We start from the raw sequence: 23,140 nt of genomic DNA, 5'->3' as shown, positions 1-23,140 counted from the left end.
ATCTTGATATCTTTTTTCTGAAATTGAACTAAATAAAAACTAAGGAAAATTTTATTCAGCCTTAGTAAAATAAAATGCAATATGATTTATTTACGGTTTCTATTATTAGCCGTGTTTAGAACTGTATACTCCAACAGAGTTTTTATTTGTTTGTTTTTGTTAGAGAAACATTAATTCAAATTATGAGTTGAGTAAACTAAAGCCATTATTTTCTATCCCAAACTAATTTGATCTTGCCATCCTTTTATTAGTCATCAGCTCATCTATCTTGGTGTTTAGTCGTTTATTTTGTAAAAATGTATATAATTGATATTTACGCAGCAGTTGTTGTTTGAAAATGTGTGCTTTGCACTGTATTTCCCATTTCTTCCAAATCCTTTTTAAGTCCACATCAGAATGTTTATTTGGAAAACACTAGCAAGTATATAATACTTTTAGTAAAATATACCTAAACACAGATACACCGTTTGCCGTTCCTTGTACCGGAGGAAGTCGGCGCCCTAATAGAGTCAGCTCATCGAACCTGTTCGGCTGCGAACCGCACAATGCTAACTCCCACAGTGCAGCGGGGTGATGTATTAACATGGCGTCAATGGTTGCTGTTTGGACCAGGGCCGTGGGGCTGGAACACCACCACGTAAAACACAACTATGGAGCCAACTAAACAATAATTTCGGATCAGCTTTTGGGCTCAAAGTAAGTAAATATCCGCTCTCTAGTGTCGTAAAGTTAAAAGTCTTCCTGTTTATCAGGTGACCTGATGCTGTGTGGCATTTGGGTGCCAGTGTTATTTACGACCCTGGTATAGCAGTTAGCATAGGTTAGCCTGTAGCTAATCCGGCTACGCAAAGATAATCCAAAAAGTCAGTTTAAATTAATTCTAGATAAGTAAAGAACCATGCCTCATTTTGAAGTTGTCTTTATTACTCTCAAGTACTTAATCCCACTCCCCACTCTTTTACTAATCTTTAGTTTCAATCATTTAAAGATAACTGGTGCAAAAACTGCTACTTAGCATCACATAAACACTTTACTTCATCTGTTTCGGTCAGGCATCAATAGTCACACCTTTCGCTTTCGTTTCCTTGGAAAACTGTTTTGCTTAATCAGTTTTTACTCTCACATGAAACCACTCATATCTTTTAATCCTTTATGTACAGATATTCTTATTTTATTATTTTATTTTGAAGGTAGGAGTTTGTCTGAATCAAACTTCTGAACTGTGTCTAAATTCTGACTTGTAACCATGTAGTTCTTGTTTCGTTAGAGAAACCTCCTTATTTCCCAATGCAGATCATTTATTATTGATGGAAGCAGTGAATAGCATCACTGGGGACTTACAACATGTTTCCTTTGTGTCCCTGTCGCTTATCAACTCTGTTACATTGTCTTTCAGATGTAAACAATAAGAAACTTGCTTAAAAAGTTATTTTAAACCTCATGTACAGCATGTTATTAAATCAGTAATGGCTATTCAAAGATTAAACTGTGGATTGGCAGGGGAAGCACAACTCAATATACTTCTGAGGAATTAAATAATAAAAAAAAAGAAAAACAAATACAAGCAGAGTAAAGGCAATCCAAGATAAAAACAGGCTGTAAAGCCAATAGAACAGTTGGAGCACAAACTTAATGATACCTTAATGGTTTAACAATCATAAGCAGTTTTGAAAAATAAATGTTTTATAACTTTGACTTAAGTGAACTTGGCCTGGTTGTGTTAAGGTTAAAATGAAGGTGTGGTGGTTGCAGGGATTCTTTTATTTATTTATTTATTTATTTTTTGTGGAATGTGCATTGTGCGCTGCTACATGAATACATTTCCACATGATATGGCTTTATAATTTTTTACTAAAAGAAAATTGACCAGAGTCAAGAGTTGGAGTATTGTTTTGAAATAAATATTAAATGAAGTAATCATTACATTGTAGTTTGGGCTTTTTGTACACTAAAGTTAAAAAACAAAACAAACTGCTACTCCAAATGGAAAACAAAAATGTTATTGAAGTGTTTACAGATCCAGAAAACTTCTCGGTTTCACTGAAAACTCTTTAAAAAGTGTAAAAAAAAGAAAAAAAAAAGTTGATTTTGATTAATAGCCAATATTGTTAAACACATATATTTTCTGTGATTTGTTGTGTGGGGGGAAAAAAAAGCATCAGTTTTTAATGGAACAAAAAAAGAAAACCAAATGCATAATAAATAACTAAAGGGTTTAAAATTCAGCCATAAACTAAGCACATACGGTAATTCCTGTGACTTTAACATTATTGATTTAAAGTACAGATACGTGCATCTTATTGACTAATGCTACATTTATTTTAAAACATTTTTCACAGGTTTTAGTTCTTCCTAACTTTTGAACATTTTCATCTTAGTGTCGACTTTTATGGTAATGTTATTAATTAGCTATTCCTTCATGAAAAATCGAAATATCTTGTATTATCTTTTTTTTCTTCAGAATTTAATGAGCAATTACTCTCTATATGGTGGATTGGTTTCCAGGACCAAATGTCGCACAGTCTGTCTGTAAGAAATTGGATTATAACTAATATTTTTGATACTAGAGTCCAACATGATGTTCTGTCTCCTTTGTGAGATGTTAGAAATCGATACCCAAGGCGATACTGATTTTCCTTTTTTCTTAGTCTCTTAAAGTCTGACTTATTGGTTATAATTTGAACTCGTTCGAATGTTTCTTGACACTAATACACAAACAAATCTACATTGCTGCAGGATGTTTGATATATGTATTAGTTTTGAATACTAATATCTGCATCTGAGGGGGAAACTTCTTTGTTTTGATGTATTTAAGAAGTGAAATATGAAAAACCTCATATTTAATCACTCAATCAAGAAAACATTTAAGATATTAATCTCTTGTTATTTATTTGTTCATCTTAATTGGGCCAAAATAGATATCTCATATTAATAGCATTGATAGCTGATTGGACAAATTGTGTCTTTATCCAGACTTTCGGTGGCCTGCCTGGTGTTGACAGGTGGAAAGCAGCAGGGCACCGGGAATGGAGGAGTCCGTAGGTTCAGTAAAAGCACTCAAACAATCCCAGTCCAGAGGAGCGAAGGCGTCATCCAGTCAGAGGCCAAACAAAGAGGGTGTCAAGAGTGCGCTGCGCAGCAAAGAAAACCTCACCGCTGCTAAAGATGAAAGAAACGCAGGCAGCCTAGTGACCCGAGCGCCAGGCGGCCCGTTTTCAGACAGCTCCCTGGATAAGAAGAGAGGACGGCCGTCCAGGCTGACTGGTAGGACGAGTTCAGGGGAGAGGGCTAAAGGAAAGGTGGGAAACGCCCAACCCACCGAGTCCAGTCTGCCTCATCCTGGAGATGGCAGCAGCAGTTCATCGGCAAACAGAGAGAAAACCGCTTCTGTTTCACCTGGAACACCTGAAAGGGCGCTCACAGAGCAAGCTAAAAGCTCAACAGGGACCCCAGCTAGAGACAAGGCCCAAGGTGGGTTACACGGTTTTCCTCAGATCTCTAAACTTCCCTGATTCTATGTGATCTCATTATGCTCTGTGATGTTGCAGTGGTGAAACCTGCAGCTCTGATGCATTCACCTGCTGAAGAGGGGGAGGAGGTAAGGCTCGCTGTGGAGGAAGGGATCCTAGCAGAGCAGCAGCTGGGCCTCCGACAGGTCGAGGAACGCCTCCACAGAGACCACATCCACCGCCTGCTTAAAGTAAGACCCAGAACTCATCTGTGCACTAAAAGTATCACATTCTTTTATTCTATTATCTTACTGTTTGTTTTTCCGTAGATATTTACTCATGTCTCAGAATTCTGAACTGATGTCTCAGAAAAAAAAATCTCTTGGTGGCATAATAAAAGTTGGGGCAATTATTCCTCTAATTGATGATTTTTGATGATTTTTTTTTTCGATTCATCGATTAATAATCGGATAGCAAAAGGTTTCTTAAAGAAGATTTTTTTGTCAGAATTTAAACCAAGTGGAAGTAAAATATTTCACTTGAGGAGTTCTGGATAGAGCATATTAATTGACAATTTTACAATTTTGGTGTAATTACTGCTCTAAAGTGGTTGCTCTGTCCACTAAAGGCATGTTTTAGAGTATCTATAGTCGATTAATTGCTTAAGCCCTAATAACAATGAAGACTCTTCTTAATAAAACACTCAGAAGTTTTTTCTAAGCAGTGAAAAGGGCACTATATTACAGAGAAAAGTTATTTGTTGGTGTCTTCTCAGAAAAAAAGCTTTTACATGAAAATAATTCAAGTTAATGGCAGGATAATTAGAAAACGGTTTTGGGGTAATGTATGTATTGGTCAACTCTGAGTTGCAATATCTGTATCGTATTAGAAATAAAAAAGTTGTACCTGGACACCCCAATCAGCACGATGGGAGAGGAGTGATGATCTAGGGCTTGTTTTACAACCATAGAACCTGAACACCTTGCAATCAGTTGACCACGAATTAGTCTTGTAGTCAAGACCACACAAACCGAACCCATAGAGGCGCCACACACATTTATAGTTGATGGGGATGTAGGTGCAGTGTTCGCAAAAGCCACAGAGGGGCAGCGATCAACATAACAGGCTGAAATGCACAGAAAGAAGAAGAAACAGCCTATACAGGCCTTTTTGTCTTTTAAATAACAGATTTAAAAAAAGAAAATGCAAAATGCATTATATATTATATGGTTAGTTGTTTCAGACTTTATTTCTGTTATCTGTGATGGAAATGGAAACTAAAATCCTTGTTTGTACCTCGGGTTTGGCAAGTAAAGTCAGTCACTGAATGAACAGTAACAACACTGCATTCAATCATCTTTAATCAGCATCATCTAGATGAATGAAGATGTTTGAACTATCTGTGGTGGCTCTATAAACTATACACTCACAGCTTTTTAGATTTTTGGCCTGTTTTGGATTAATAATTTATTTTTATTTTTTTATGCCTTGGGTTTAGATTCAAATCTTCATTATAGCCTGAGGAATAGCATCTATTTGATCACGCACTGCTGTGATTTCAAACAGCCTGTTCGCTATAAACTTGTTTTTTTCTATAGCCAAGTCGGTACATTCAGATTGGTCTTTTTCTTAAATTTTACATTAGTTCTTCAATTTGGAAAACCTTTTCTTCTGAACTTAAATGTTAACATTTCCTTCTGTTTTTTTCAGCCGTCCCCTGAGTACCCAAACTATCACTATTTGTGCAAAGTCTGCTCTGTGCACATCGAGAACGTCCATGGAGCTTACAAGCACATCAAAGAGAAGCGGCACAAGAAGAACATGATGGTTTGTTTTTTATCTTTTTGGGGGGGATAAGCTGTGAAAAGCATATTAGTTGTATTATAAATTGCACATTTCTTTGGTGCTCCCTGCAGGAGAAGCAGGAGGAGGCGGAGCTTCGGGCTCTGCCAGCACCCTCTGCTGCCCAGCTCAGGGCGCTGGATGCAGTTGTCCTGGAAACCGCCAGCCAGCAGGGGATCTCGGAGCAGGACTTTGAAGTCCGTAAGGCCGTTGTGACGAGGATGGAGGAGGTCATCAAGAAGCACCTGTCAGGTTGGACTCTTCAGTGTCTACACCCTGATACTAATAGCATCAGCTGATGTGTGGAGTTTTAAACCTGATCTGTGCTTCTACAGCGTGTTCTCTCCGTCTCTACGGCTCGTGTCTCACGCGGTTTGCTTTCAAGACGAGCGATGTCAACATTGATGTCACCTATCCTTCCACAGTCAGTTTTCCTCCCCATATCTTTGTCTTTATTCAGCATGAGCATACTGTAAAGCAGAGAAAGTCTCATTATGTACATTCTTTGCTCAGATGACCCAACCTGAAGTTCTTATTCAGGTGCTGGAAATCCTCAAAAACAGCCGTAAGTTTGGCTTCATATTTTCAATCTTTGAAGTTTTGAAGCAGAATACTCGGTAATTAATGCTGTTTTTATTCATGCTATCTAATTTCCGTTTAGCTGAATTCTCTGAAGTCGAGTCAGATTTTCATGCCAAAGTTCCTGCTGTGTTTTGTCGTGATGGAAGCAGGTCAGTGCTGTCGGCTGCAGGTTAATCTGATCAGTTATGGTCTGTTTAAAAAAAAAAAAAACCTGAAGTCTTGTCCTGACATCCTCTTTTAACTGAGTATCTGTCCTTTGTCTTTGCTCAGTGGCCTGATTTGTAAAGTGAGTGCAGGAAATGATGTCGCCTGTCTCACCACCAATCATTTGGCTGCCCTGGCTAAATTGGAGCCCAGACTGGTTCCACTGGTCCTGGTGTTCCGCTACTGGGCAAAGGTAAGGCTCATAAACTGGAAATGATTGCAGTTCATAATAGTTTAAGGTGGAATGCTCCCTTTATAATGTGGGGTGGAGTTTCTGTCTCAGCTAGATGAGGTTGTGTATATTTAATAAGCCATGGAATGATGGAGTTTAGTAGACACATTAGGACCTCATCTACATTAATGCAGAGGATCTACTGGTGTTATCTGGAGTCAAACACTCAGCTTTGATGTAAACAAATAAGTCCAGAGCAATTGAGCTAGCATTAGCTAACTCTACAGTAGCAGCCATTCAAAATGGCCCTTCCCAGTCAAACGCCAGCCAACTTCCAGCCACAGGAGTGATTCCTTCCTTCTCCTGGGCATGCATATTTTCTTACTCTGACTCCACCCTTTCACTGAATTAAAAGGAGATGGGGCTTCTGTTTAGATCTTAATGTCCACACATCATGATGGAAAGAATATTTTAGTACAAAGATTGATGTTTAAAAAAGGAATCTTAAAGGAACAACCAAGGGCCCATCAAGGAAAGTGGGGACATTTTTAATGGCTACTACTGTATAGAGGTTTCTTGGTTAAAAAAAAAAAGAGAATAAGTAGGTTTCCTTTGTTTTCCTCTGTCTTTAACTACCTGAACATTTTTTGGTTTTTTGTCCTTTTCCCCCATCCTTTTTTGTTTTCTTTCCTTCCTTCTTTTAATTGTCCTTCGGTCTTCCTGCCAACCAAGCTAAAACAAGACAGAGGAACAAAGATATTGTAGAGTTAATGAACTACATGTCAACATCCTAGCTTATCAGTTTAAAAAGTTGGAGGTTAAATAAGTTTGCATAACTGACTTCAGGTCTCTTTAACCTATCCTGCAGTCTTCACAGCTTACAGAAAATGCCGATAAATCAGCACTTATGAAAGTAGTCAGAAACATCTGTGATGTTGAAGCCAACTTAAACTTTGCAGTTACAAAACGTGCAGCTTCAAGTGGCTTTGCTAAAGCTATATGCTGATGATGTTTTGAGATGTTATGGAGGTTAAAGATTTAGGCTACGTTCACACTGCAGGTCCTAAAGCTTAACTCGTTTTTTGTGTAGAATCAGATTGTTTTGGTTGTCCGCATTGATCGTTCACATTTACAAATATATGCTACTTGTATGTGACTTCCTGTGTGAACTGCCTTCATATAACTTAAGTGTTTTGCATGTGCAGTAAATGACGCAACAATGTCACAAGTAGTGAGAGTGTTGTGTTTGTGGGAGTAAACATGGATAGCAACCCTGGAGCGCAGCAATAACCCATTGAGTTTGACCTGGAAAGAGCTATTCCCCAAAATATAAATGAAATTCGAAAACTCGCTTTCTCTACATTGTCTGCTCTCAACATTACCGTCCGCCATGTTTGTTATTTTTTGTCCACGCCTCCAACTCTTTCAGACATTTTGATGTGTGATTAAAACAGACTAATATCAATATACCTACAAATGCAGCCTTGTGAAGAAGTCACTACATGATGCACTGTGTTTTATTACTGCCCTTTATCATTGAAGCACTGAAGAGACTTTGAAGAGTTTTTAATTTTTTTCCATGTTTATTTCCCTAGCTGTGTCACATCGACTGCCAGGCAGAAGGCGGCATCCCTTCATACTCCTTTGCTCTGATGGTCATCTTCTTCCTGCAGCAGAGGAAGGAGCCCATCCTTCCCGTCTACCTGGGATCCTGGGTGAGTGCATCCCCTCACCTAATAAAAACAATCTTAGAGAGCACTTTCCACAGCTAAAACATGGATACATATTCCGTCTTAAATATTAAGACGCCAACTAGCTGTAAAACTAATGTTTTGACCGATTCCTTTGAATAGAAATCCCACAACTAACAAAGCTCTCTAGTTAAATTGTTTAACAAATTTTACTCTTTACTGCAACCTTATTTACTGCTGTAGAAAGGAACCCCATTTCCTTTAGCTCTGTTTTGATACATATAACATTTTAAAAAATTTGTAAAAATTGTTTCAGTGCTGTGAATGAATGCATTTTTTAATATATTAAATATTCCACATTTTTAAGGTAAAAAAACGAAAGTTAAGCACTGCTTTAATTCAAGATTAACAATGAAAAATATAAACAGCTGTAAAAAACGCTCCTAAACAGCTGAAGAGGGTTTTTCAGAAAGGCCAAGCTAAGTTCGCCACCAACTCATTTGATTTTCCTCTTTCAGATCGATGGCTTCGATGTGAAGCGAGCGGATGAGTATCACCTCACTGGAATCTTTCTGGACATGTTTGTCAAGTGGGAACAGCGACCTCCGAGCTCCTCGGAGGGACGAGGGGAAAACCGGAGCGAAGCCAAAGCAGAAGGAGGATCTAAACCGGAGAAGAAGAAATCTGATGATGCTGAGCGAGCAGAAGGCCTGGTGAGTGAGTGAGGCCCTAACCAACCTGTTTTCCCTTTAATAAACTGGGATGTGCAGCTCAAACTGAAAAAAAAGGTTTGCTGTTCAACTAAATCTGGAGATGCACTGCATAATCTTTAACTTAATTTTTACCCTTGATTCCCAGATGGGGAAAGTCTCAATCTGTGCATAGTTTGCAGGTAAAAAAGAGGAACTGACTTTACTTCAATCTGTGGAAAAATAACTCGTCACATAATTTTGAAGTCAAGCTGGACACAATTTGAACTGACAGCTGAGTACACCCCAACGGGATGACAGCAAATGGAAAAAAAAACACTGGAAAACGATGAGCTCCAACATAAGAAACCTAAACTTATAACAACATCAAGTAAAATTAAGCTATTAGATTATAATCAACATGAATAAAAAGACAAAAAAAAGATACATTGAACAGTTCTCAGATTGAGCATGAAGATAATGCGAGTTACTTGAATTTTTGCATATTTAGCGCCACCTACTGGCATGGTTGTTCCTTCAAACTGTAACCCTTGTTAAAGTTTGCACAGGAGCTTGATGTGCTCAAGCTTTAGTTGGTGTGATCAACCCTGCAATCCTCACATGGTGTCAATTAGGCTTAATGGGGAAGATGAGAAGTAAAGATGGCTGCTACGCAGAATCACTTAATTTAACCAACCCTTGTCCTTGAGAGGAGCTATGAAACCAGGAGTTTAGTTATTCCAAGGAGGACGGAGATTAGAAATAACATTTTTTATTTATATTATTTAACCTGTTTGAGAACCCCTTCTCGACCTTAGCTTTAAAGAGGAATCTGTTGTTTTAACAACCTCAGTGGTAAGTGATGGCTAATGAGGCATCTTGAAGCATTTTGATACAGATACTGTGTTGATACTGTCTCACATAATACTGACACCTGCTGGACCTTTAAAGACACTACAGGGAGTTTATTTGACAGACTAAACTGAATTGATTTGATGGCCTAGTAAAATGATATAAATTAAGTTTTTGTAGGTTATATTGTATTATTTCCTATCTATGTTTAAGTTTGAAATATCTTTGATATGTTTAGATTCAGCCAATAAATAATGTAAACATATAACATGGAAATTTAGGGGAAAATGTGAATGGATGCATGTGGACGAGAATTTTAAATAATTCTAAAACGATAGGTACAGTAAAAACGATAAATAAACTTGGAGTCAATTTGAAATTAACTTTAATTCCGATAAGCTGAGTGATAACTGAGGAAAAGTATGACACAAGGAGAAAATTAAGATAAAAACGCAACGGCTGAAATGTACCTACCGTTTTCCTTTTAGGCTGTTCCAAAATTCTTGATCATTTTAATGATAAATCTCAAAAGAGGACATTTTTTTAGCAGATGCATCATGTTGAAAGATACGTTTTTAAACATAGTTTAGTGAGTCAGTCAGTTAGAAACAACTCCTGTATCGGTCACATCACTCTCTTGAAACGACAGTGTTTTGCTCTATGGGCTCCATGCATGCACCAACGTATCAGTGTTGCTGGACCCATCACTAATATTGATAAATATATTTTAAAAGTGGAAATATTTCATACAGATGCTAATTTACACGGAGGTGGCTGTCTGGGGAAATTTACCCCAGGTTCAGAGAAATTATAAACATACCAAAGCTTCTTTTTAAACTTTGTTAAATGCATCTTAAAGTTTATGATCGGACAGGTGGAGAAAAGGATGGACACTGATGATGTGTTTAGAAAGGTTAAAGAAGAAAGCAACTACTTTTTAAATTTTTAAATATGGCAGCTTGATTTATGTCTGCAAAGCTGCTTCTGCATGAATCAAAAGAATAATTTCCTTTGGACAGACAAAAATCAAGGTAAAGGTATTTGGTTACAGCACCAGACCGGAGGAGACCAATCATATCACCACAGACAGCAGTCAAGTATGGAGATGGAATTCTAAAAAAGTTATATAATCCTCTAGACTTTGTTTCCAGGTTTCAAGACGTTTCACTTCAGCTTTTCTAATTCAAAATTAATTGAAATTGAAATCAATTCAACATTTTTAAATTGAAAAAGCTTCCTGGATGGGAAGCGAAATGCCTTCAAACTTGGAAAAAAAAGTCCAGTGGATTTTATTTATTTATTTTTTTTACTTTTTTGGTATGACTATGACCAGGATGACTGAGAATCTTCACCAGCATACGGAGGTGGAAGAATGATGGCATACAAGGGGGCACCAGAACCTGGCACCTTTCTGTCTCTATTTGATACCAAAATTCTTCTAAAACAAAAAATCTGAAAACACTGGCCTAGTAAAATTCCAGCCCTCATTCAGATTTGAAATGCTGTGATGTTTTAGGACTCTGGTTCTACAGACCAAGTGAATGTTTGCTATGCTGCTGTTAATACACCTCTAACCTAATGGCAGAGCGTTTTTTATTTTTACCATGACTCTTGTTTTCTTTTATAGCTGCACTCTATCTCTGGTTCTGACTAATTCCAGCTGCTTTCTCTCATAGAGCCGATTGACCCTGGATCTTGGAAAGGGAGTATCACTGGGCCAGCTGTGGTTGGAGCTGCTACGCTTCTACACTCTGGAGTTTGCATTGGAGGAATACATCATCAGCATCCGCATAAAAGAGCTCCTTTGTAGGGACGCAAAGAACTGGCCCCGCCGTAGGCTGGCTATAGAAGGTAAGAAAGAACCAAGGCAGTAAACCCATCTGGAAGAGCATCAGGAATTCACGTTTCGTCTCTTTCTAGACCCGTTTGCCTTGAAGAGAAATGTTGCCCGGAGCTTGAACAGCCAGATGGTATTCGAGTACATCCAGGAGCGCTTCCGGACTGCTTATAAATACTTTGCTTGTCCTCAGAAGAGAGGCGCAGGAGGGAGACGCCATAGGAAGAAGGAATCAGGGGGAGAGGGTGTGAAAGCGGAGCGGACCCAGGACCCGGATCTTTCTCTGAACAGAGAAATGGAGAACAAAGCAGGTGGAACAAGTCAGAGAGTGGTGCCGGTTTCAAAGGAGGATGGCGAGTCTGACAGCGAAGATGATGATGATGATGGTTCAGATATGTCTGGGGAGAAGAGCTTAGACACTGGAATTATGGATATGGTTCTGCACGATGGGAACAAATCTTCCTCATCCCCCAACGGGCTGCTGGACAGTGACAAGGAAGGGGAGGAGGAAGAGGAGGATAAGCCTGTTGCATCGCAAGATCTGCACTATGTGTTCGATAAGATGATTTTCACTGGTGGGAAGGTAAATCCTTCACTTCATGGGATTAAAATCAACCCAATCTCACAGTGGTCTGTACTCATTCACTGAAGGGATTAATTCCTATTCTTTTCAGCCTCCGACTGTGGTGTGCAGCATCTGCAAGAGAGACGGGCACCTTAAAGACGACTGTCCTGAAGACTTTAAGAAGATCGAGCTGAAACCTCTGCCTCCCATGAACGACCGCTTCAGAAATATTCTGGACGGACTCTGCAGATTCTGCTACTGTACGCCCAACACTACATTTATCACTTTCTTTCAGACGGAATTCATTTCAATTCCCATAACTATCTTAACTTTACAGAAACTTATTTTTCTAGTCTGACTGAATCTGCTTGTTTGCAGACGAGTTGTCACCGTCACATATTGAGCAGCAGAAGAGGGAGCAGATTCTCGCCGGCCTGGAGAGGTTCATTAGGAAGGAGTACAATGGTGAATTTTTTTTTTTTCTTCTGTGGACAAAGCTTCCCTCATGCTTCAGGACATGAGATTAGGGTGCCTCCATTTATTGGGAAACATCTGGAGAGTGATTTATACGAATGCTGAGTATTTCCCCATTTAGCACCATCTACACCAACCTGTAGTTATTACTGAAGAGTTTCCGGTTATAACTTTGCACCTGTTTATGGCCAATGAGACTTGTTTACGTAAAACTTCATCATAATAGATGAGAATAATAAGAAAGATTTAAAACATTTGCAGCCTTTGCAGGCATTCAAAGTCAATTTACTAATAAGAGTGAGACACAATGAGGTTTTACATTTATTACTTTTTTCACAATTTTCTTACTTTTTTACACTGAACTTTTGGTTTCAATCATCTCTAAGCCTTAATAATGGAAATTACAAAAAAAAGCTTGAAATATTTCACTCAGTGATTAATATATATCAAAATGCGCCTCACTAACTAGCATCATTGACAGATATATTGATCTTGTTCATGGTATTATAAAATGTTAAGATTTACCTTTATGCTAAAAAGACATTCTGGTAAATAATTTCTGGCACAATACGAATCATTTGCTGTTGAAACCAACCTGGACTAAAGACCATCCATGAAGCAGTCTCAGATTTTTTTTTAACTGCTGTGATTTAGGGGGGCTCAGTGGAGCAGTGGGTAAAACTGCTGCTTTGCAGCAAGAAGGTCCTCAGTTTAATTCCTGGCCTGGTTCTTGCTGCATGGAGTTTGCATGTTCTCCCTGTGCATGCATGGGTCTGGTTCCTACCACAGTCCAAAAACATGACTGTTAATTGGCTTGTCTAAACTTTCCTTAGGTGTGAGTGTGCGTGAATGGTTGTTTGTCCTGTTTGTCTCTGTGTTCCCCTGCGATGGACTGGCGATCTGTCCAGGGTGAACCCCACTGCTTTGTTTTTTTTCAGACTTCTAGAGTCTGAGAAAATCACAGAAGAGCAGATTTAGACCAGATCAGATTCTAAACTTAATCAGTTTTCCATAAAGCTGGGATATCTTTCTTCTTTCAGCAAATCCAGTGAGAAACTTCCTGGTTTTAATCTGGTTACCCTCTGCTGTTTGTAGCCTTCCCTTCACTGTTCCTGTCTTAAAGTGCTACAATGGTACTTTTAGGTGAAAATAAGACTGTCATGTTGTTTCTGATATTTTTACTGTACAGATAAAGCTCAGCTCTGCTTATTTGGCTCTTCCAAAAATGGTTTTGGTTTCCGGGACAGTGACCTCGACATCTGCATGACTCTGGAGGGTCATGATACTGCAGAAGTGGGTAGCCTCCTCATTCAGAGAACTCATTTCATTGATTCTGTCCATCATGTGAAAATATAATAATCTGGTTTGAATGTCAATTTCTCCACAGAAGCTCAACTGTAAGGAGATCATTGAAGGCCTCGCAAAGGTGCTAAAGAAGCATGTAGGTGGGTAAAGCTGATTTGATGCTTGGTTTTTCTTTCTGAAATTTGTGTCAAACTGCTGATGTTTAAAATCTTCCTTTACTTTCAGGTTTAAGGAACATCTTGCCTATCACCACAGCTAAAGTGCCTATTGTGAAGTTTGAACACAAACAAAGTGGTTTGGAAGGAGATATCAGCCTTTATAACACATTGGTTAGTGAGGCATTCGCTGCTTTCATCACCTAATGTAAACCTGCTGCATGAATCCCAAGTTTCCAGTTTTAATTAATTTGGAGCAATCCTCTATTTAGGCCCAACACAACACCAGAATGCTGGCAACGTATGCAGCTCTAGATCCTCGGGTGCAGTTCCTGGGATACACAATGAAGGTCTTTGCAAAGGTAGGTTATATGGCTTTTAATCATTTTCTGAAAAAACGGATAAAAACAAAAAAAGATGAAATGCTGTGAATAGACACAAAAAACTAACTGAAGTGATCAGTGTTGGGAACAAAAAGGAAAAGGTATCTTGTTATTGTTACTAGTTACTTCTCTCAGAAAGTAAATGAGCTAGTAACTCCTGTTACTGCACAGTCAAACTAGTTAATAGGTAAAGTAAATGTGCAGTTACTCTTATTCAATTGTGTTGCTTCAGATCTGCTTTTAAATGGTTTTATAAAGCTTTGTTAAATAAAACAAGCATTTTCATAGGAGCGGGGCAAATTGCGTTCTCATTCCCGAAGATAATCTGCATTTTCTTTGCCTGTTTTACATTTTTTTCAACTTAGCCCAAAATATTTTACTAAGTGAATGCACCTCCTCTAAAAAGGAAAACATGCAACTCATTCAGATGTTCTTTTATGGTCATTATGGTGTTTACTCACCCAACACCTAGTAGCAGTATCCGTGGTGGCTCATCTAACTACAGTTTTAAGGTAAAGATGTATAAAGGGGGAAATATACTTGCTTGCACCCATAAAAGCGCTGTACCCTTTTATAGTTGATACGGATTGTTATGTTGATCACTGCCCCGGAGGGGCAGTGATCAACATAACAAGTAGAAATGCTGAAAAAAAGGCAGTTGAGAGAGAGGAAACGTCTATTAAACACGTGTGAGAGCATGCACACTCTGTTTAAAAGTTGCTGTTTGCATTGCTCATCGTAGCTTACTTTCCGAAAGAAGATTTACAAGTTTTTCACTATGTCAGACTCGCCACCGATAAGTGAAAATGTGGACGAGCAAATAGGACGGCCTGACATAAACATATCATCAGAATGATTAACAATTAGGAGAACCCCTTATTTTAATAATCCACTTGGAAAAATAACATCCTCCACTATACCTTTAAGACTTGATAATTATTGAATAATACTAGATGTGTTACACAGAAATATACGGTGGAATAAAACCGTAGGTTTACCTGCTGCACACAGAGAAATGTGACGATGGGGAATCTGGTGCATGGTCAAGTTACCAAAATTCACGCGGCAAGTATAAACCAAGCTTAAAGTTGCATTAGTAGCACTGAAATTGAAATGTCCACAGCGTAATGCTGCTTTTACCATCCTGACAGGTACTACATTTTTGGGGGTTATTTTTAGATGTAAAAGTTTTTTTCTAGACTTCGAGCTTACATGCATCTTGTTGTCTTGACCAAACGGTTCAGTCTTTGTTAAAATAAAACTTAACCATCTGTAGATTTAGGTCTAGCTTGCAGGTGCTTTGGTGCAGGAGTGAAAACCTTTTTAGTTCAGGGCAAACTAAAACGGCCTCAGGCTTCCAGAGCTTGGAATGTTGAGACTCATTTGCTTTTACAAACTTGTTTGAAATAGCCGTCTTGCATGTATTTCTGCATCCTTTCCCTGTAGGTCCTTTTTCTGTATTGCAGTTATTGGAAACCAACCGTACTGTTCTCTTTACAGCGCTGCGACATTGGAGATGCCTCCAGAGGAAGCCTGTCATCTTATGCCTACATCCTGATGGTGCTTTATTTCCTGCAGCAGAGACAGCCTCCAGTCATCCCCGTCCTGCAGGAGGTATCCTCCTCAGATTACTGACTCGTACATTTGTGTTTTTAACATAAAATATTGTTTGGCTTTGATTTTAAACAAAACATTTTTCCAGATCTTTGATGGTAAGACTGTTCCTGAGCGGATGGTAGACGGCTGGAATGCGTTCTTTTTTGATGACATTGACAAGCTGGTGAGATTATTGAACTGAGAGCTGATGGATTTCTCTATCATATCAATTTCATGCTTCGGATTTGTGATGTTAGTTTTTCTACCTGCGCAGCGTCAGCACCTCTCGGACCGGCAGCCAAACACTGAGTCGGTGGGGGAGTTATGGCTTGGGCTCCTTCGATTTTACACTGAAGAGTTCGACTTCAAGGAGCACGTCATCAGCATTCGCCAGCAGAAACGCCTCACCACGTTTGAAAAACAGTGGACCAGTAAATGCATCGCCATCGAAGGTGCACAAAGAGCTCTGCTTTAACTGTATCTGTTGCTGATGCGTCTATCCTTTAATTAAACTTTTCATGTTTTCTATTCTCAGATCCCTTTGATTTGAATCATAATCTTGGTGCCGGAGTGTCACGCAAAAGTAAGTATGATCAGAATATGGTGCTGACTTATAAGCTTGGGCATTTTTTTTCAAAAATAAGCCACTTAAAAAAATTTGAGAAACCTTATTCAAAGGTTATTGTCTGAGTTGAAAATAAGCCATTAAATCTGTACTTCATCAATTGCAACCTTTCATCGTCTGAAATATTTTAGGGGTAGAGTTTGGACAAACCAGTTAAACATCAGCAGCACAGATACATTAAAACTTAGAATAGTGAAACCCAAAGATATTTAGCACCAAAGAGGCAAACATTAACCTATACAAAAAACAAAAACAAATTTAAGCTATACCTTTTCACCCACAGTTGGATGGATTTGTGGTAATTAAACTGATAAAACTAACATTACCAGAAAATCCTAAACCTTCCAGCTTTTTGCTGCTCACTTTTCCTTTTTTTGGATCCATATATAATATTACAACATTTATTACAATCCAAAGAGCTTCTTAAAATAGATTTAAACTTATAAATGGAAAAACTATCACCAGTAAATTACAGTTTAAACAATGAGGTTTTCAGTTTTGATTTTAAAGGAGCCAACAATTTTTATACCCCTCATAAGGAAGAATGCTGCTTTCCCTTATTTACTTTTTGAGTCAACAGGTTTCGGGCAAACTCCGGTTTCTTCTCGGTTTAGATCTGACAGACAAGACCCATAAGTTTTGAAGTTTTCAATATCAAACCTTTTAGATCCAAAACACCTGATTGACTCTTTTATTTTATAGAACTGGTAAGACTGTAAATAAAAATATTATTGTCTTATTCCCTAAATTTGGAATTCTTTTTAAGGTTCCTGATGGTTCTGATTCAATTAATGATGATGATGATGGTCAATGTTGTGAAGTCCATAATTGCACTCATGTATTTTGTGGTTGTAATTTTGGAAGTTGGTGGTTTGTGGCCAGTATGGCTGAAAAATCCAATATTCAGTTTTTTTTCTCTTCCTTAATTTCAATTTCATAATAAAAAGTGACAGATGACATATATTCCAGAACTGATCAGTTGCTAGGCCTTACCAAGATTTAAAACAACAATGAACGTTCTCTGCTCTAAAAATCTCTGGTCGATCATTTCTATGATATTTTAAACCCATCCTCACTCGATTACTTAAAGAGCATTTGGCTCTTGTTCTTGGTGAGAGATTTTGTAACGTAGAAAAGCATATAGAATTAAACTGGTCCAAGGATGGAGCCTTGAGGAACCCCACATCAGATTTTTGTTTGCTTTGTTTAATGACCATACAAAGCAAACCTGAGGTCCAATTTAACACTTGGTATCTTTTTAACACTCTTTAACATATAATAGTTATTTGTAGATGTAGTCTCAGGTTGACCTTGTTTACAAATCATTGTATATTGATTGATCACAATATAGATCTTGTCCATTGCCCTAAACTCCTTATTTTTTTGGCTCCTCCAGTGACAAATTTCATCATGAAGGCCTTCATAAATGGACGGAAGCTGTTTGGAACTCCCTTCTTTCCCATCCCTGGTACTGAAGTGGTATGTCCCTCATTACTTTTTTTTCCCTCACAATTATGTGGTGATTTTTGCTGATAATACATTGTTTTTAATCATCACCTTTTTCTGTCTGTGCAGGAATACTTCTTTGATTCAAAGGTGTTGACGGACGGCGAGCTGGCGCCCAATGACAGGTGCTGCAGGATCTGTGGGAAGATCGGGCATTACATGAAGGACTGTCCAAAGAGACGCAGGTTCAGTTTTTTTGTCATTTAAGCTAATGCAATATGTGATACAACAGCATTTTCTAAAAAAAAAAAAAATCTCCTTCTATATTATATTTTATGTGGGATTCAACTCTGACTAGTAAAAACAGATCAAGACTTTGTTGAATCTTGGTCACCAATTCAAAATTATTCATTGATTGGACATCATGGTCTATAAAAGGAAGTGTGTTTAGAGGTGTTTGTCCTTCATCAGTTGCTTATCTCGTTTTTTTATTTATTTGTTGTCAAGAAACATTAAGATTGTGCTGCTGCGTTTTTCCTTTCTTCAATTTGTGTTAATAGATATCATATTATGGTTTCCCATAATGTATTTGATAGCTACTGATTTTCATGGTTAAGTAAAGAACAAATCAACACAATGAAGATATAATTCCTACCCTTTTACTCGTACTCGTTGATTCATGCTTAAAGATTCGCCGTATGGGCCAATCCTGTTAGATGGTTTGCATCATGTCCAAAGCTAATTGGGGCTTAGGATGTCACTCAAGGGCTTCAAACGATAGTGGGCAAATGAGCAAGCAGCACCTCAGCCCAATGGTTCCATATTTCTTATTCATCCATTCAGATATTAAACGACCTATACAAACTGCAGTTTATTTATTTATTTTTTCTTCAATTTTTGTTAAACCAGGGTAAAGAAGAAGGAAAACGAAAAGGATGAGGACAGTAAAGAAGAAGATCGGGAACCGAAGGATAGGCGTTGCTTCCAGTGTGGAGACATAGGACATGTACGGAGAGACTGCCCTGAGAACCGCCACCTCAAGCAGAGGAACACGGGGGCCCCAGGTTAGTACACTACTTCTTTTGGCTTTAAATAAAGATTTTTTTGCGCATTAGAGCATTGTAGGTAATTATTGTTCATATCTAATTCAAAATAGAAACCCATTTTTAAGCCTATGAAGTTAAATATTTGATTTAGTCTATTTGTAAAAGACTTTTTGTGCATCTCAACCAATGGTTCCAGTAAGCAAAGATGGCTTCGTCCATATGGATACTAGTTTAGTAATGTACTGGTTCTTCCTTCGTAATGGTTAACAGCATCCAATTAATTAATTAATGTCACATAGATGTGTTCTGATCTGATAAGCATGTAGAAATAACTTTCTTTGAAAAACATATTAGGTTGATAGTAGTCATTGGACTCTGTTTGTTATATCATGTGTCAGTAGGATTGAAAATAATATTTTCTTCTTCTGCTACAGCTTCTCACATGGTGCGAGGTGTGGCGAACTCTCAGTCCATCCCCATCCCTCAGACAGCTGCAGACTCTCCTGGAAGGACCAGGCAACCTTCTGAATGTGTGAGTTCATTAGTCAGACCGCTAACGGTCAGTTTTCAGTAAAATGGGAACATTTGCATGAGATTTGGATTAGTTGTTTAGATGTTTGCTGTTGTAGTTTTTAAAATGCTAATGTGCTATAATTAAGGAAAGAAGTGTCTGGTTGTATAGCTCATAATCCTTGCTTATATCTTTATTTTGCTTCCTGTCAACAGTCGGACAGTCGGCAGACTCCGCCCTACTCCCCACAGCCCACTGCTGGCCCACAGAGCTCCCCCCTCTCCTCCAGCTCCCCTCAGACCTCCCTCAGTAAAGCCACTTCGGTTGGTCCACAGAAGCCGCCTGCCCACTCGCAGGTCCCACTGCCTCTCTTCAGCTTTCCCACCACCCATCCGGGCCAGTTTCATCCTGCGACTCTCACTGCACTGGGGCTTCTTCCCACCCACCAGTCTCAGGGGCAGCCTCACCACCCTGTCCACATCCCCTCCACCTCCTGGCCCATCCACGGGCCAGTCCTCACTTCGTCCTCTGCCACCGTCCCCTCTCCGCCCGGCCTTAAATTCGCCCTGCGCTCCGTGTCGGGGAACGGGAGCCCCACGGGAACCGCGGGCAGCCCCAGCTCCGTGAGCCTGAATGACCCGAGCATCATCTTCGCCCAGCCAGCGGGAAGACTGAGCATGGGGGGGCCAGGACGGGAGGGGCACTGGCACAACAGCGTGGGAAAGCCCGGGTCACTGATGGGCAATGGCACAGTGGTGAAGTCAGGTATTCACTGGGGGACGTTTGGTGGCACCAGTCTGTGGGGGGCTCTGTCTTGTTATTTCTGTGTCTTTAAAGAACAACTTCATACTAATTCCGCTTCTGTTATTCTGAGGCTCAGCTTCACAGGAAGTTCCAGGTTGATGTTTTTGAAAACAGGAATCAATCAACAGCAAACAGGCTTCTTTTTCTGGCCTTTTCAAGTCTTTGCACAACCATGAAGGAACCATTTCCTGTTTAAAAATCCAGTTCAGTTTCTTTCTTTATTTGTTGAATTTCAGACAAGCTAAGCTAACCTGGAGTTACTAACAGACCGATATATGCACTAAACTCCTACCTGGGTTATATCTGTGGGAGTGTTAGCCTAGTGTTTAGAGCAGTGCGCTTGTGCTCTGAGAAGGTTGCAAGTACCCGGTTCGATCCCCACAGCCTCCACTCTGGGTTCCTGAGCAAGATCATTAACCACACACTGCTCCCCGGGCGCCACACAATGGCAGCCCACTGCTCCCAAAGGGGATGGGTTAAATGCAGAGTGTGAATTTCTCCAGTGTGAGATCAATAAAGTTCAATTATCAATATTATAAATATTGATAATATTATTAATAATATTGGATCATGTTATTATAGTCGTGTTTGTTTCCTAATGTTGGCACCTCAGTTCATAATCCAACTAGCCTGATTATCTGCACCAAGGAAAATGTGTAACTACGGGGACAGCTTCAATCAGAAAAACATGGCGAACAAGTTACATCTTTACTCTTGAGATTCCGCAGATATAAACACAGAAAAACATGATTTGGCCCACAAATATCACAACGATCACAATTGTGTGCAAAACTCTAGCTAAAAAATCACTGTTACACTTGGATGATGTGAAGAAGCTTTGAAAATGTTGGAAAAAGCCATTTTCTTCTGTACGTAGTGTGGCTACAGAGAACAGCAGTTATCAACCTATGTCACTGGTTCTCAGCTGTGTTAGGGTCTGAACTTTGACTAGGCCATTCTGACACATGGACACCATATGATTTAAACCGTTCCATCATTGGGATCATCTCTGATAGGAACCTTGCGTCCAGCGGAAGGAAACCCTCCCCACAGTGTAATGATGTGACTCCTTTAATTCATTCTGTGGTGTCAATTCTTTTCTTTTTTTTTCATACAACACATTGATATCAGTTTTGATCTGATTTGAAGAAAACACCTTCCACCTCTTTAGGTGGACAGTACTTCCAATAACTTCATTTTAGCAGGGGATGTCTTCCTGTCCCTCTTTCATAAAGACCCAAATTGTCAAATAGCTGCCCTTTCAACTGTTTTCCCACCTGATTTGATTAATCTAGTGACAAAATGTAAAAACCGTTTGTCTTGGGAAAGAAAACCAATGATCTTTAGACAGTTTAATCAGGCATTGCTTTTTTTGCATCTTTAAGTTGGAATTGGTTTAATATAATTGCTTTTTAGATATCCTTTGTCCTTTATTCAGGTAACAGTCAACGGTTTGTGGCATCCATATTCTGGGTTGGGGGCAACACTGCTACACCGATTTGTTGCCAGCAGAGCAGCAGCGCCTTTACAAACATGTACTCTGTAGATTTGGAAATAGGGGGAAAAAAAATGATTTGGGTTTGCTGAGTTAAGGCTGCAAGCAAACATTTGCTTCTTCACTTGCAAAAATGTTTCCTTGTTAGGGGAAAACAAATTTGATCTTTTTATGCTTTTTTTCTGCTGGTTTATCCCTTAAGCTGGAGGGATTTTATATTGTGGGTTGAAATAAAAGGAAAAGGAGCAGTTGATGTGCTTTAAAAGACTTTCTGATAGAGAAAAACTTGATCAAGATGCTGATGAAGATTCTCAGTCATCCAGGTCATAGTCATTCTGTAAAAGTTTGAAAAATATCCCCTGGACTTGGTTTCCAAGATTTGAAGACGTTTCGCCACCTTTCCAGGAAGCTTTCTCAATTCAAAAATCACATTTGAATTGAGAAAGCTTTCTGGAGAGGTGGCGAAACTTCTTCAAATCTTGGAAACCAAGTCCAGTGGATATTTTTTGAACTTTTATAGAACGTTGATCAAGATTATAAGAAAGTATGGCAATAACACGAAAGGTAGATTGGAAGCGAGAAGTAAGCAGATAGATATAAAACTGGTAGAAAACTTAGTAAATGAGAAGTTTCTGATATTTTTCTAATTCATTTTCCTTATCAGAACCCAACCACCATGTCCAGTTTGAAGGTGTGAGCCAAGGTTCGCGAATGTGGGAGCACAACAAACCCCCCCAGTACACTCTTTCTCCATCTTGGCCCTACAGGATGCCCCAGAACTTCATCCAACAGGGCAGCGGGCAGCCTGGGAAATCCTTCATGGGCCCAGGTGAGAACAGACATGCCGATGATTGATGGCGTAGGGAAAAACATATTCTGATTCTGACTTTTCTCATTTAAGCAGGTTCTGTGGTGCATCACAATCCGAACTTCCCTCTCGTTCCTCATGTTCAGCATCCAGTCAATCGGAATTTTATCCAGCAGAAGAAATAAGTCTTTTTTTTTATTCGATTTCTGGTCAGTAATAGACAAAATAATAGTGTACCCTCTGCTTCAATTGATCACAACTTTAAAAAGAAGAAAAAAAATAATTTTATCATTTTTGTACAGTTTTTAAGTTTAAATTTTTGAGTCTCGTTACAATGATTTGTGATACAAATGTCAAATATTTTAAATGCCCCCGTTTTTGAGGGGGTCCAAAAAAGTGTTTTTATGTGTAAAGTAAGGAGGATGAATTGTAAACCTTTATTTTTATTAGCTGTACTCATACTTTGCTTGCTGAAAGATGAAGGCTTCGATTAGATGTTTGTTTTGAAAACAGCCTAACGTATCAGTATGTAGTACCAAAAGAAAGAAAAAAGGGGAAAAAAAGGAAAATGTTTAAAAAAAGCTTCAAAAAAATAAAGAAAAAAGCAAA

General features: G+C 38.9%; 1 protein-coding gene across 2 annotated transcripts; it reads left to right on the top strand.

Annotated features, from left to right (window-relative positions):
• Positions 1 to 562: 562 nt before the first annotated feature.
• On the top strand, positions 563 to 22,791 carry LOC107089209 (terminal uridylyltransferase 4-like). 2 transcript variants are annotated; one of them, XM_015381863.1, is made up of 30 exons: positions 563 to 696; positions 2,974 to 3,471; positions 3,549 to 3,700; positions 5,160 to 5,276; positions 5,366 to 5,543; positions 5,627 to 5,715; positions 5,805 to 5,856; positions 5,953 to 6,022; positions 6,144 to 6,270; positions 7,845 to 7,964; positions 8,459 to 8,653; positions 11,158 to 11,332; positions 11,402 to 11,901; positions 11,993 to 12,143; positions 12,262 to 12,348; positions 13,547 to 13,650; positions 13,745 to 13,802; positions 13,888 to 13,991; positions 14,090 to 14,179; positions 15,701 to 15,814; positions 15,903 to 15,980; positions 16,071 to 16,248; positions 16,332 to 16,379; positions 17,818 to 17,900; positions 17,997 to 18,112; positions 18,777 to 18,931; positions 19,348 to 19,445; positions 19,640 to 20,189; positions 22,388 to 22,552; positions 22,628 to 22,791. In XM_015381863.1, exons 2-30 carry the CDS (start codon positions 3,027 to 3,029, stop codon positions 22,714 to 22,716), a joined length of 4,488 nt encoding a protein of 1,495 aa, XP_015237349.1. In that variant the 5' UTR covers positions 563 to 696; positions 2,974 to 3,026; the 3' UTR covers positions 22,717 to 22,791. The 2 variants fall into 2 exon arrangements, with proteins under 2 accessions (XP_015237349.1, XP_015237348.1); XM_015381862.1 differs by having other exon boundaries at positions 22,625 to 22,791.
• The last annotated feature ends 349 nt before the right edge of the window (positions 22,792 to 23,140 follow it).

The sequence above is a fragment of the Cyprinodon variegatus genome, unplaced genomic scaffold (assembly GCF_000732505.1).
Source record: "Cyprinodon variegatus isolate N-32 unplaced genomic scaffold, C_variegatus-1.0 Scaffold243, whole genome shotgun sequence".
In the NCBI taxonomy this organism is placed as follows: Eukaryota; Metazoa; Chordata; class Actinopteri; order Cyprinodontiformes; family Cyprinodontidae; genus Cyprinodon; species Cyprinodon variegatus.
This window is presented reverse-complemented; position numbering and strand designations above follow the sequence as displayed.